The following is a 15,201-nucleotide window of genomic DNA, read 5'->3' on the forward strand; positions in this document are numbered from 1 at the left end:
GAAAACCATGATGATATGAAACACGTGTACAGATAACACCTCCCCTCACTCAGAGGCAGACCGTCTGCCTCTGTCTTAATACCTGTAATATGACTCTTTCTCTGAAGGAAGCCCAGCAGGGAGCTCAAACAGTTGACTGAGGCTCTCAGCAAAAGCTCGTGCTTCTGAGGGGGAAGGTGACACATGAAAGGATGAGAGCAAAGATGAGTTTTCGCACAAGAAAGGAGAATATCTTTAGATCTTACATCTCTGAAATGTCATGTCAAACTAGGGCAGGGCGATATGGCTGAAAACTGTATCACTATATAAGTGTTTCATATCGGTCGATATCAATAATTATTGATAATTTTTATGACCTAAGAAACACAAACACGAGCCAACGAGATGGCGGAACCAAACATGATACTGTTACATGATTGGCTCTTAGGCGTGTCACTCCATACGTTGCTAGGTACCAGAGGACGAGTGCCGGCGTATCTAGCGGCCGGCGTAGCTAGACTCTTTGCTCCGGTTTCTTCCAACGAGGAAAAAAAATTATCGAAACGTTCTATCAAACGCATTTTCTATTGATATAGAAAACACATGCTCACTTATGGACAGAGATGAAGGAAACAAAATTGGAGAACAAGTGAAAAACTCGGTGAGTTTTTGATAATGCATTTCTCTTCCACAGAGTCTGTTCTGGCAGTGAGCACAATGTAGCGTCCAAAAATACTAAAGTAGGCCGGGTAGATACATAGATGACAGAGGAGAGTTATAACGTAATCTTGAGGCGGTGAGGAGATGTAAGTGGAAAAGGAGTCAAGGTTAGAAGGAGAGAATGAAATAGCGAGGGAGGTGAAGTGGCTGGGGATAAGACAAAGGACAGATGAAAAAAAGGGAAGATGAGGACGGGCATATTAACAGGCAGGTATAAATGAGAGCAAAGAACAGCGAGGGACAGGGAGTGAGGAGAAAGAGAACGAGGAGAGAAGAGTCGGGAGAGTGGAGGGTTAAGATAGGAGAAAACCAGCGAGGAGGAGAGGAGCTGTGATGTTTCCTCCTGCCACCAAAACCAGAGCATCGAGAAGAGAGGAGGGAGGAGGGAGTTGGGAGTTGGGAACTGTAACTCATATCAGCTGCTGAGCAGCAGACTACAGAGCGCTGAACCAGAGAGCTGAAGCTCAGTTCAGCACTAGGGAGGAAATGCCACTGGTGTGGAACCAGAAGCTGGCATGCTGCAGCACAGCCGTGGAACAAAAAAAAAAAAATTGAAATACAACATGCACAAACCCAATTATACCATAGTTTTATCCAGATTATCTCTTGCAAATATTTTTGTTTACTTGTCATCATTGAGACAGAGGAATTTTCTTCAGCTGTTTCTCTTTGACATTTGCATGCAGTGTTTTATTTCTGTCTATTTCTGTCCCACAGACAATGAGTCCCTGAAGTGTGCTATGTTCAGTGTGAATCTCACTGCCATTTTATGGACACAGATGAATTGCGTCGCACACACTCATTCTGGCGTTACTTCTGCAAGCCTTGTGATTCATTGAGTCACAATAAGTTAGCCTTGGTCATACAGAAAAATTGGCCCCTTTTGTTATATGACTGTTCAGACTCGGCCATTAACTAATGACAGCAAAGGTAATATCCAATGTAATTGGTTTGTGTGATAGATCATATTTATGTGGCGTCTGCGTGTATTGCGATGCCGGAGCACTGCGTGATCGTAAAAGATGACCAGGTTGAAACTATAGTAAAATGAAAGGGCTGTGACACTATCAGCACACGTAGCAGTTTGGTGCACAGTTGACGTTACGAGATAAGATACGTTGTGGTACCTCTTTGATAAAGAGTCTGTCTATTACCCCATTTTGTGCACTTATATTTTGGACCATGATGGTTCTCGCTTGGTGCTGGCTGCCACCCAGAAGTGCTGCTTCAACTGTTTAATATAAAATGAATGTTGGTGGGTCTCCAGGTTGCCTCTTTTTAAAATAAGTCAATACACCACTTCATGTAATAACCTTTTGGAGACACCTGTGATTGCTCTGGATATGTTTGCCATTCCATTATGCTGACTGCTAAATCAATTGCAATCTAATTTTCCACGCAACCTTGTTAGTGAAAGGCAGGCTCAATGTCATGCTGTGCAGGTTTTAAAGATTACCTACATATCTCTACTGAAAGAGACAGGAGGGAGTGAAAGTGAAGAGTGAGCCCACAGCTGTGTGAGCATATGGTTGTGTTCATCTGTTTGAGGATAGGTCGACACTGAGAAATCTGATGTCATCTTTTTTTTTTTGTTTTTTTTAAATAGCTGAATGCGAATCTTTAAATTTCCACACATACTGTCATTCTTATGCATTAGTTAGCATTCCAAGTAGGTCAATATTTTCTGATTTATAGAATTAAGAATAAAACGGCTGCAATAGAGAGGCAGTGCATATCACTCTAGTTTTTCATCATGTACCTCTGTTTGCCAAAAAAACCCATGAACTGTACAAACAATTTGTTCACATTTGGAGTCATCGTTAAAACTGGAACAGCCAAATGTCTAACGTCACTGCTTGAAAAAGAAACCATTTGTTTTTGGTTCTCTGTTGTTTCTGTTTCCCATGAACAGGAAATGTGGAAAATGCATTGTTGCATTGGTAATCCCTGGAGCAGACTCAAATTTGTCTCTCGGTGTAAAGTCCATATTACATCTATGACACACTAATGAGTAATCTGCATCAAGACACAGGATATAAATACCCTCAAGTAATACAACACTACCTGCAAAAGAAGTCCACTGAGAGCAGTTGAGAGGCACTCTGTCCCTCTGAGGCCGAGTGGGTACAAAGCCCCGTCTTGGACTCCTGGGGGTCTGGGCCCGACCAAGACAGGACCAGTGCTCACACATACAACTGCCGATACGAGGTCAACGTCGAGTAGAGTCTGCAGAAACCTCAGGCAGCTGACTGGAAAGAGAATACGAGAGAGAGTCTAAGGGAGAGTCAAGGGGATCAGAAGGAAAGAAGTGGAGAAACCAAACAAAAGTGGAGGGCAAGGCCACAGGCGAAACCGGTGGACAGAAGAACAGAAGGGAGTAAGGGCGAGAGGGAAGTGGAAGTGGAAGTATTAAAAAGAAAAAGATATTAAAAGTGGGTAGCAGAGGGAATAGAAGCACATAGGAGCGGTGGAATAACCGATGAAATGAACCAAGGGCAAGTTTTGAATTGATAAGTGACAGAGAGGGAGGGCAAGACGTTAAAGAATCCAGTGCCTCGTGTAGAGAGAGTGTGAGGCAGTGAGAGACAGTGTTGAAGGAAGGACAGCGAGGCTGACGGATCAAAGTAGTGATGGAGATAAAGTGAGACATGGCCAAAATGATTGTGAAAACACAGTAGGATTCAAAGTGAGAGCTTTCAGCCACTTGAATTGCACTCATGCCATGTACACTGAGATTAGAGGTCTCCGAGGAAGGGAGGACTCAATTAGTGGCAGTAGATGAGAGGGAGGAGAGACAGAGCATAACAAATAATATATAAATAAAACACTAGGAAGCAGAAAAACAGGGATGAGACTGAGTGAGTGAAGAGAGAGAATGAAAGAGAGACAGGCAGGCAAAGAGAGGGAGTCAATACATCACAGCGATCCTGACAGGCCACTTATCCAGCTGACAGACAGAGACACAGGAGCAGCAGGGATGATCTGTCTCTGAGTGGTGCAGCAGGATGCGGGCCACTTTATATAATGAAAGTGTGTAATGCAAGCTCAGGGTTTGGTTACATCCTCCTGCATAACACAGTCACTTAAGCCATGGAAGAATACATGTGAACCAAATGGAGGTGAAGCTCATAAGTCTGTACATGGACAGTTGATGCAACAAGTTGCCTGATGTTGTTCAAATCTCAACCAAAACCCTACTGAAGTGCATTGAGTTAGTGTTTTGGTTTTACACACACACTCTAGTGTGTTTTCAGTTGCACTGAACAGAAAGGATGGTGAAAAGAGATCAATGGAATATGCTGTAGGAACAAGGGAGGCACAAGGAGAAAAAGTGAAATAAGAAAAAAAAACAAGCTGTGCACAAATACATAAGATCCTTGGGTTCTTAGGTCACGCTCACTTGCCATCAGCATGATGAATTATTTTATTCAGTTTTTTACCCAGCAAGAGATTGTCTGTGTTTCTTTTCTGAACAAGTAGCCGTTGCACTGCTGTGTCCAGACTCCAACTGATGCTCTTATGGACCTTAAATAATGGAGAGAGAGAAAAAAGAAAGAACAAGGAAGAGAGGTAATAATGAGAAGAATAACAAGATTTGGCTAAAAACCTCAATGCAAGTAAGAATATATTAAGCCTGCGGTGCCAGCAGAGAGCAGAGAAGAAGAGAAAGAAGAAAAGAGAAGAGAAAGTGCATTGTTTTACAGCTTTACTGTGATATGTATCGAACAGATCTAATTGTTATTTTTATTCCGCGGCCACATCTGAATCCGTGCTCTATTTTAATGTATGCTCTGTGTCATGTCCTTGACTGTGGGAAGTTTTCTCCGGAAGTTTTTGATAAGAGCAGAGCTGGGCAGTAGTGTGTACCTGAGCAGAGTGAACACGCTGCAAGGTAATGAGGGAGGACAGGAGTAGATGGCTGCAGCACAGCAGGGATGAGGGAGGACAGGCTGATGGAGAGAGGGATGGAGCAGAGGGGGAGGAGGAGAGGACTGTCTGCAGCTGGTCCATCAGTCCACTGTTGGAGAGCAGCATGGAGACAGCTGGGGAGGAGAAGGCACTATGTCATCACTCTTGGATGGGATCTGCACTTGTGTCTGTGTGCGTGAGTGAACAGCAGTTGGTCTGGATTTATACGTGGTGACATACTGCAGGCAACCACTCACATTCATTACCCATGTCTGTGGCACCTGTGAGGCCTTTGGGACACATGTCAACTTTGGAAGGTGTGTCTTAAACTTAACACACATGCAGGCACAATCTCTCTCTCTCTCTCTCTCTCTCTCTCACACACACACACACACACACACACACACACACACACACACACACACACAGAGACACACACACAGAGACACACACACGCACGCACACACGCGCACACACAAACACACACACACACACACACACACACACACACACACACACACGCACACAGACACAGGCCCACATTCAGGTGCTCAAACACGTACATGATCTCCTTCTCACTTTCACATCACACTCCTTCTGCGACTGGAGTCTGCCGCCTCGGCCTTTACCACACATGGTGCACGTATATTTTGATCCGACTTAAAGGGGCAGTAGACAAATTTGTAGAAAGATTGAGTCGTAGCCCGTGTCGCTAGCACGTATTCTTAACGTGTCGGGGAGTGATGTTTTTTTTTCAATTTAGAGAGCAAGGACTGAGACAAAAATACAGATTTCTTTTCGGCACGATTACACAACCGAGGACATATTCGACTAATTTTCTAAAAAGTGTATTGGATGAAAATCGCTTACTAATAATTTCAATAATAATGGAGGTACACAGTATTGAGGCAGCCAACCAAGTCAACTTAAATAACTAAAAAAACAATACAGTAATTTCGTATTTTCAAACTTATAATATTCTACTGTTTGCTTTGAATGTGACAGCCAGAGGAATGGGTTGACTACATTTGTTCAACGCACCATCAGCCGTCTCGTCCCAAGGCTGAAATAAGTAGCGTAAAAACTCACCACCAGCGATGAAGAAGCAGATGGTGAATGTAGGTATAGGCTGCAGCAGGAGCAGTAAAGTAATGCTTTTGGCATAATTATCTTTGCTTCCCAGAGGTCCCCTTGCTCTCCGGCCATGAGCCTTATTAACAAACAAGCAGCTCAGTAACCTCTGCTGAGAGTTTGTCTCCTTCAAAATCATTTAGGCTGTTAGGTCAAAATCAGTTCCAATTAATGTCTGGCCATATAATTGATGTAATTGGTATGAGGCAATGTAACAAGCCTTGATTCATCTTGTTGATGGCAGCTCATGTTAAATTATTCCATTATGTGTGTTTCTGTATATGTGAGATCTCTGAACAGAGCCTACTGTATGTTTGTGTCCACATTTGTGGTTTGTCCAATGCGTCCGCAGTGTTTAGGTTTAGCACGGTGACAACACATCCCCAAGCACTCTAGTGCAAATGTGTGAGAAGCTGTCAGACCTGCCAGCATAATTACAGATGCACACAAGTGTAAGACAATGTTGAGGATTGAGCCACAGCCGGTGTAACATGAAGATGTACAGCAGCTGTCAGCTTGTATGCTTATTATTTCCTCTGTATGTCAACGCTACATACTTAAGGTCAGCCTCTCACCTCTGTCGAAACACGGCAGAGGGGGAGAGAGAAACTGAAACAGAGGGACAAGAGGGAGCGGGACAGAAACATACAGACGCATTTTCAGGATAGAAAGGAGGGTGAGACAAATATGTGAATATAGAGATGGAGAGTTTGAGTGACAGGAAGAGTGTGTCTAACCTCTGTCAGTGCAGTGTGCAGGGCACAGACTCAGGCAGCAATACAGGTAGCTGAGGGCAGGCAGCAGGCTCTCAGTGTTGGTTGGCATCAACTTTCCCGCTATATTACTTACTGTCACACACAATAATGATGACAAAAATTGTTAAATTTACCAGGTTAGCATACAAGATGGGAATTTGCAGATTTGTGATATGCCCCTTTCCCTTGGCCTATCTAGCACGCAAATTTTGGGGGGGTCACCTTCACAAATGATATTCCCATGTCACATTGATATGATTCACTGTCCCAGTGTCAATTCTGCAACTGTCCAGATCAGTCCAGATCCAGATCCAGAACCAGGGGATCACGTGTCTAAACATCGTGATGATTTGCCCAATCCTAGTCTGTGCTCGAGGCAAAGCACTTCTGCCTCTAATATAGGGCAAGTGATTAATTATGCAGAGCAATACAAATAATGTATAGAAACTGTGTTTGTGTACATACGCTTATAGATGAGGGTTATGGGGAGAACAGTTATTATAGCCTGCCTCCAGCACCTTTTGACCTCACCGTGGTAGAGCAGCTTGAAGTGCACGCCGTCCATCTCGCTGTAGGAGGACGATAGAGGCAGATCACTAGCCTGCATCGCACAAAGCAGCTTCAGCACCAGAGGGAGTGAGTTCACTGCTTAACAAAGAGAGAAAGAAACGAAGTATGAGTGAAAACCGCAACTGGAAAAAGAGGCACGAGTGTGAGGGGGGAGACAGCTGTGTGCGTGTTTGTGTGTATGTGAGGGAGATGAGGGTGCAGGTAAAACACTGCCTGACACTCATCCTGAATTAACATTTCACCTTGCCTTTTTTTAGCAAAGCCAACTTGGAGGACATAGTTCAAACTGACAAGGTTTTAACAAATTTCTTCAAACATGTGAGAGAATCTTGCGCTGACTTGTAGACTTAATGGATTTCTTGTTTGCCAACAAGGGGTGGCTGGAGCAAATCGTGATCATCAGGAAGAAGCAAAAAGGAGAAAGATGTAAAAAAAAACACAACACGAATACTAAAACAACAATATTCTGGGTCTGGATCCACGGAGGGTTATGGGTGAATGACACTCACAAAACATGGAGAAATACTGGAAAAAGATCAGGCAGAATAGTCATCTACACACTGCTTTCACCGCCGGAGTGCATCACATTAAAATTTCTCCCCCTTGGGAGGCTGCTGCTTTAGAGACTAATATAAAGTATATATTAATGCAAATTTCAGTGAGCTGAACTGGAGCATGTGCAGGATAAGGGCCTGTAATCCCCACAGGGCGAGAGAATGCAGAGGCTAACCACTGCAACAGTTTCTGAATCCCAAGCCAGCACACGCGTGTTGTGCCCTTTAGCAGCGCTCATTAACTTGGTCAAGTAAACAGATACAATAATGCCATCTGGCAGACACCTCTGCCAAATGAACAATATAGCACAGAATTGAACCTGTAAACCCCAGAAGCAATCGACTCGCAAGAAGTTTAAATTGTGACAAATTCTAGCAGGCAGTAAACAGGAGGCAGAGATGGTTTACATATCTGCACCTTACTTTTTCTTCGATCCAATATGTAAGATTTATATATTATCTGATTGGATTCATCTTATCATTGAGTAGACAGCATGTTGTTGGTTTTCACCTTCTCTTAATGTACTTGGGACACACAGTCAAGCCAAAAGCACCATCATCAACCAGGAGTCTGTGATGGGGTGCCAACTGTGCACCGAAGCAGCTGTCCAAAAATGATTAAGAAGCTAAAGTTGGCACAGAATGCTTTGGCAGATTTTTAAATAGATTATGTCTGATTTAAAACATTATACGGTATTTTTCTTTAATGAACATATGAGGTAAAAATTAAAATTAATGAAAGTTTGCCAGTGAGTAACAAAGACAAGAGTTTTAATGTCTTGGATTCATCATATGTTTTTGTTGTAGGGGATGGGGGTACACTACTTAGTGGCAATTCTGTGGAGAGACATTTAACCAAAATAACTTTTTCAAAAAGAAAGCAGTCAATTTGGGGAGATGGGCAACAGAGATGAAATACCGTGGTGTGGCTGGTGCTGTTGGCTATAAAACTTAGCTTTAATTGAGCAACTCTTTCAGTGTTCGCTGTGTGGGGAGCTAAAAAAGAATGTCATGGTGGATTTTTTCTATTACATCTCACAGTGTAGGAGCCCACTGGGCAGACTCATGAGTGTGTGCATGTGTGGGTGTGTACTATTTGTTTGAGATCGTTCAGGGTCGAGGCAATTTCATTTAAAGCTCACATTTGCTTCACAAAAAAATGTTCAACTGAGGCAGAAAAAACACCAACTAAGAAAACAAAACAATGTCTTTTGTATCATAGAGAGTAAACACAGGGGAGTAAAGAGTAACATTTATCTCATCTGTAATTAGCTGTATATGGTCTTTAAGCAGCTATAACTGGACGTCAAATCAAATCAGTTGGTATTGACCTTGACAGGATAGGTGATTTTTTTTCTGCATAAGGATCAGGGTGTATTACTGCAGCCATAGATTGTGTAGCCATAATATAATACCGTTATAAAACGACAAACTCCTTCTGTGAGTTTATTGTCTCTTACCCTCTTTAGTGTGTACATGACCATGGCCCACGATCTCCACACTGAACCTCTGCAGTGCCTGGAGAAGAGCTGGTCGAAGTTTGGCACACAAATCTACTTCATAGTCTCTGTGACCACGCAAAAGCGCTTCTAGCACCCCCAGGGCTCGCTCTGCCAGGGCGGCCTCCCTGGTGCAAAGCATGTCCTGTAGTCATACAAACACACAATCAAATACAAAGACAAACCCGCACTTTAGAAGAAATTCATTTTAAATCTATCCTTTCATCAGTATTTTCCTGAGGCAGTAGAGCAAAGCCAGTTCACAAAAGCAGGATAAAGTGTTTTCTTCACACTATGAAACACATGTCCTATTTCTGTTTCAGGCCCAAACTGTTCTACATGAGTGTGACACAACACTGCAAGCATTAAATGTATATTCACTTTAATGTGATCAACTTGTTTAATCCAGGTTTTGGGGTATCTGGTTCTCACCAGGAGGGTCAGTATGACAGCTGGGTACTTCTCTGTCAGAGAAAGAAGCTCAGCAGTTTCTGTGTCTGGCTTCTTATCTTGCCTTTCTTCTGTGTGGCATTCTCTCTTCTCTCCTTTCTCCTGTACGTCTGTCTATATTCAGGGACCAAATCCAACCACTTTTCCATCAGTTCTGATTTTCATTCATGGCAGTTCAAAGGGAATCACAAACACAGTCTAATACGTCATATGAAAAAAACACTTCAAACTTGTGCATTTTATTAAATCAGTCAAACTATTAAGTAGTTACCATGGATACTCCTGCATCTGTGTGCTCTGTCTGCCTGGTCAACCAAAGTTCCAGGACCAAGGGCCCAAACTTCTCTGCTAGCTCAGGATAGCGGCAGATGAAATGAAGGAGTGCAGGATGGTGAATGTAGAGGGAAGAGAAGCTTTGGCAAGAGGAGAGCGCCTTGCTGATGCAGTTCAAAGGAGCCTTTGAGTAGGTGGGTAAAGAAAGATTCAACAGTTAAGAAGTTTGTGGTCTGGAAAATATATATTTTTTTCATGACCCAAAAATGTGAGACTGCTTTAAACCCCTTTCTATGTAGCTTTAAAAGAAGGTTGATCTATAATCATCTCTAACACCATGTAAATCTTGCATTCAAAGCTGAATATGAGTAGTCCAACTTTGATTCTGAGTATTTTGTGGCCTCTACATTTTTAATATCCATATTAAATAGAACTCTAGTCCCAGTACAAGCTGTTCTATTTCTTTGTGCACAAAAAAAGAAACATTGTGGTGAGTAACGTCCTCTTACTGAAACCTTGATATCCTAATGTGGCATTGCTTGTTGCATAAGAAATAAGCGATGAATGGTAAAATAAGCGATGAATGGTAAAATAGTTAAAAAGACTAAAAATTAATAAACATTTGTCTGAGCCTTGAAAAAACAGATTCTCCAAAACCGCCATTCTCTGCAGCGTATCAAGGTTTACTGAAAATCTTAAAATCAGCTCAAACTCTTCTTAAACTGTCCCTTGATGCTAATGTTGTACGTCTACTGCACCATTTCTGTGAGTTACAACATGTGTTAGGGCTTCTGCTCAGTGAACTAATCAGTTACCCGGTCAAGGCTGTGGATCTTGTCTTGTGTTACTGCCAGCAGGTAGATGGCAGAGCGGAGCACCGGGCGAGGCAGGGAGCAGACGCCCTGCTCCTGCACTGAGTGCAACAGCCACAGCACGCTGGAGAACACGGTGCGGTCTGGGAGGAGCCTGGGCGACACAATAATGATGACACAGAGTTATTTCAAACACACACAGGGGCGTGGTCAAACATTTAAATATAAATGTATACAAACACACGGACACGAATATACTTGAATGTCAAACAGACCTCAGCAGACACGGCAGAGTGTGAGGGTGACAATGTGGACAAATATACAGACTCTGTGTGCAAAGCAAAGTGCTACAGGTGCATGTTGATGTCACAAACTTGCTGCACTCTCTCTCTCTCACGGAAAATGCACACATACATAAAACACAGGGAGCTAGAATGTATACCGACGCACAGACACGCGCCCAGTAAATCACAAGACTAATGCTGCTGCGACTTACATAAGCCTATTCACACCGTTTAATGGCAGCACCTTGCATTCACAGATCTTATCCCCGAGTACACATAAGCTACATGCTCGGTCCTTCTACACTGTAAATCTCGGGCCAAAGCTGCCATTAATCTTGATGAGACCACATAGTGGCAGGGAGAGACTTTCATCGGCTTCCCCAAGGGTAATGCATAGCCGAGGTTCCGCTGAAGGACAGATTAAACTTTCCAAAGAAGCTGATGTATCTACCAGGTCATAAAATATGTACTTAAGAACCCCCTCGATGGGCCGCGGCAGCTCTGCAGAGCTACAGCAATGTGCAAAACCAGTTTCTTGGCAGAGCTACGCTGATGCAGAGTAGTTAGATGCTCCACGTGACACTAGAGCCATTCTCTCATATACACCATATATATGTAGGGATAATGAGAGAATCAGGTCCAGACATTACTGGGCTGCTCAAAGACACTTTTACAGTCACAAACAGATGCAAGTCAGCACCTCTGAGTCAAATTATTCATCCCCTTCTTACAAAGACCACACTGCAGCAGTACAACACTCGAGCATTCAGCAAAATGTTTTTTAATGATTCTGAAATACTTATTGGTTAATTTAATTTCTATCTCCAAGTATCAGCCCAGAGTGTGAGATTGTCTTTGGCACAAGATGATAAAAACATTTGAAAAAAAAACAAATGTCATTCTCCTTATTTCGACTCCATATTACCTGTCTCCTTGCTGCAAGGCAAGGTGTAGTATTATCAGGACACAGTACTGCGTGGCCCTTGGGCCTTTATATTCACACAGCTGGAGTCCAGGGGCCTCGCGCAGCAGAGAGGGCCAGTCTGACAGACGCCAGCACAGAGAGGGAAGGTTGTGTAGCAGGAGATTCTCCACCTCCTCAACATCTGAGGGGATGAGCAAGAAACAGGAGGGAACTGAGTTTAATCAACAATGCGAAAAAGAGGGACAGGACAAGAGTTATAGACAGAGGGGTAGAGGTAGAGAGAGAAAGAGAGAGAGAGAGAGAGAGAGATAAGACAAGTAAAAGAAGAGAATATGGAGGAAGGAGAGAGATGGATGGTGTAAAGTAAAACACAGTGGAAGAGCCCCTGAGGGCTAGTTTACAAAGGGCTATTACTCACCAATTCTATGTTTACGACTAAAGCCTAACCAAAGCCCTGGTTTATGAAAAATTCAACTGGTGGAGAAAATGTGTGGAGGGACGCTGATTTCACACTTTTCCAGTTATGAATATTATATCCAAACATAAGGCCAATATCCATCATTATGGTTGTCGTCGATGCCTGAATTCAATTTTTAAAACAGTCTTTGAAAAAGCTATACTATGTACTCTAGAATAGTTTAAAAAACAATTTGTTTCTTTCTTTCTTAATAAATGAGGGGGGGGGGGGGGGGGGGGGGGCAAAAGACAATTATATAGAGAAGAGAAATGCCTCCATGAAAACAGAACGAGGGGTGAACGAAGCGAAGATAGAAAGAAGGAGAAGACTATAATATGCAATTTAGACAGAACTGAAAGAGAACAATACAGAAATAGAGAAAATTGTGCTGTTCAATGCAGTCTCTTGCAGGGAAGAGAGACTGCAAAGAGGACGGAAACAAAACTGGGCTGCAGCACTGAATAGAATGACGAAGTAGGCACACGGAGATACCAGAGAAGGATAAGGGTCACTGATGCACGACAGCACAAAGGCTATAAAGCCAAAGCAGGGTCTGTGGGGGGGGGGGAGTGAGACTACTAATCATCAGAGAGGAAAAGAAAGTAAAAGACTGCAATGGGAGTTAAGGAAATAAAGAAAGAGAAGGAGGGATAAATATTAACAGGAACCAAAATGGGAGGTGGCCAGCTAGAAGAAGTTTGCAGATTCTAGTGGGTTGTGGCACTGGTGGGTTCTAGTACCCCCCGCCTCCTTCCTGTGTATGTATGTTCTGTGCATGTGCTTGTGTGTGTGTAGGTGTGACCAATCAATCAGCAGCTCATCTCCTTCACTAGTGGAGGCGGCCACAGGCTGCACTCAATCCTCATCAAGTCCCTGGCACAATAAAGACACGGACCTCACAGAGACACGTCGCCAGATTATTGTACCGGTTTTAACGGTAGAGAGAGCTCATCGGCCGCTAAGCTCAGTTCCTAGTGATAGAGAATATAACTGTATACGATCTCTTCCCTGCATGCAGAGACCTGGATTGGATCCAGCCAGAACCTGCATGTCCTCACTATCCAGGCCAGCACTTGTCAGCTGGCTCTCCTCCTGTGCTACCACACTCACCCTACAGCCCAAGCCAGCTGAGTATCTGCGCGGCAAGCCACCTTGTGACATCATCTACCCGCCAGCCTCTGCTCAGTATATTTCACTTTTACAATAAACCTGTTCTTCCTTTCATTCCACAAACTGTGTCTGCCCTTCCTGGTCCAACACTCACCAAAAGCCCTAACAACAGAGAGCACAGTGGTCTGGAGCGGCCACTGTGGAGAAATAGCAAGAAATAAATGGCATTGGACAGAAATCAGAAGAAAAAAAATGAGGAGGGCACCAGGCACCGATGCGGCCATAAATTCTAGGGAGGATAACAAAGTCGGCTTCAAAACAGAGGAATGAGGGAAACAAGTACAAAGCAGCCAGCAGTAACATGTTGCCTCCTGAACAGAAATGAATAAAGAGTAGAGAATTTTCTTAAATATTCATAGAGCTTTTATACAACCAGACAGACTATGAAGGTACAAGGGATGCCCTTAAATAAATCATAACAATTAATTAGCAAAATCATAGAAATTAACAAAACAAACAAACAAAACACTGATAGGACATGGCAGCAAAATAAAATCTGTTGAAATCTGGTAAAAGAAAAACTTTTTTTGAACAAGAGACTTTTCTTACATGAAAATGAAATGGTAAACTTCAGGATGAGAGAAAAGGAAAAACTAGAGAAAGCAAGAGGCTGAAAATGAAACTGGAACAGATAAGGGTGATGAAAGAGGGAGGACGACTTTGACAGGGAGAAAGAGGAAGGAACAAGAACTCATTATTCACAGCAACAAGCATGTAAACAAATACACACACTGGTCTCAATGTCATAACAGTTTCCAGAAAAACGTTTTTGGTCTTAATTTTTCTTACAGTGATGTAGAATGAGACTGGAAACTTAAGTTACATCTCTGTAATATGATTTACCTCCTATGGCAACAAGCAGCAGCAAGCACACATTGTTCAGTTCAGTTTTCAATTCAAGGATATAGTGAGTCCGTTCCCTTCATCCTGTAAGAGAAGCTGAGCTATTATTTAGTATCACTTATCATTCGAAATAACCTTATCAGCTTCACAGTAGAATGTGTAAGCCAGACCTTCTTCTGATCTCGTATAATGTGAATATTTGAAGTCAACATGAGGAGATAAGAGAAAGGGAGAGAGGTGGAGAGCACTATAAGACAAACTGGAAAAAAAAATAGCTTAAATTACTTTTCTACTTTCTTTACACAAGAATAACACACCTTAAACACTTTAATAGCTGGTAGCATGATATCATTGCTTGAAAACTGACAGGAACAACAGGGTTTGTACTGGTGCTGCATGTGTCTGTGTGTGTGGTGCAAGTGTGTGTGCATATTTGCATACCGTACTGGTAGGAGTCTGACTGGGAAAGCAGACGCACGCTGAGTTTCTGTAGAAAACCACAGCAAGATGCATTCAGATCTGGGTTCCTGTAAGAATTGGTCAAAGAGGGAAACACACCAAGAAAGAGAAAATAAACATGCATACAGATAAAAGACAGTAGGGAGGGAAAAGGAACACAGAAATGAAGAATAAATAAGGTCACCTGAGACAACACATATCCTACACAATGCACGGTCAATAAAGTGAAAAGTGAACTATGAGACACAGGACAGGATGAGCCTCGACTCAGTCCTTGCAAATATGAAACACAGACGCAGTTTCATTACAGCTCAGAGCAGAGGGGCCTAAAGCCTATCGAGTCAACCACACTTATGACCACGCTAACACACACAACGCAGCAACGCTGTGTTAATTGCTCTGTATGAGTAT

General features: G+C 42.9%; 1 protein-coding gene across 7 annotated transcripts in view; it reads right to left on the reverse strand.

The window, feature by feature from the left end:
- LOC118288646 (meiosis inhibitor protein 1-like) overlaps positions 1–15,201 on the reverse strand; it is a 46,202-nt gene that overhangs the window by 9,507 nt on the left and 21,494 nt on the right. For 2 of the 7 annotated variants that reach the window (XM_035614945.2, XM_035614947.2), the window contains exons 18-29: positions 14,773–14,858; positions 11,862–12,042; positions 10,656–10,806; positions 9,839–10,024; positions 9,550–9,681; positions 9,079–9,262; positions 7,026–7,142; positions 6,477–6,587; positions 4,567–4,742; positions 4,140–4,224; positions 2,764–2,948; positions 83–164 (exon numbers count right to left, since the gene is read on the reverse strand). In XM_035614945.2, coding sequence (XP_035470838.1) covers positions 83–164; positions 2,764–2,948; positions 4,140–4,224; positions 4,567–4,742; positions 6,477–6,587; positions 7,026–7,142; positions 9,079–9,262; positions 9,550–9,681; positions 9,839–10,024; positions 10,656–10,806; positions 11,862–12,042; positions 14,773–14,858 — 1,676 coding nt within the window. Of the gene's footprint in view, positions 1–82; positions 165–2,763; positions 2,949–4,139; positions 4,225–4,566; positions 4,743–6,314; positions 6,349–6,476; positions 6,588–7,025; positions 7,143–9,078; positions 9,263–9,549; positions 9,682–9,838; positions 10,025–10,655; positions 10,807–11,861; positions 12,043–14,772; positions 14,859–15,201 lie in introns of those variants that run through there. The other 5 variants (XM_035614946.2, XM_035614948.2, XR_004785907.2 and 2 more) reach the window with 5 other exon arrangements.

Source organism: Scophthalmus maximus, chromosome 17, assembly GCF_022379125.1.
Source record: "Scophthalmus maximus strain ysfricsl-2021 chromosome 17, ASM2237912v1, whole genome shotgun sequence".
Taxonomy (NCBI): domain Eukaryota; kingdom Metazoa; phylum Chordata; class Actinopteri; order Pleuronectiformes; family Scophthalmidae; genus Scophthalmus; species Scophthalmus maximus.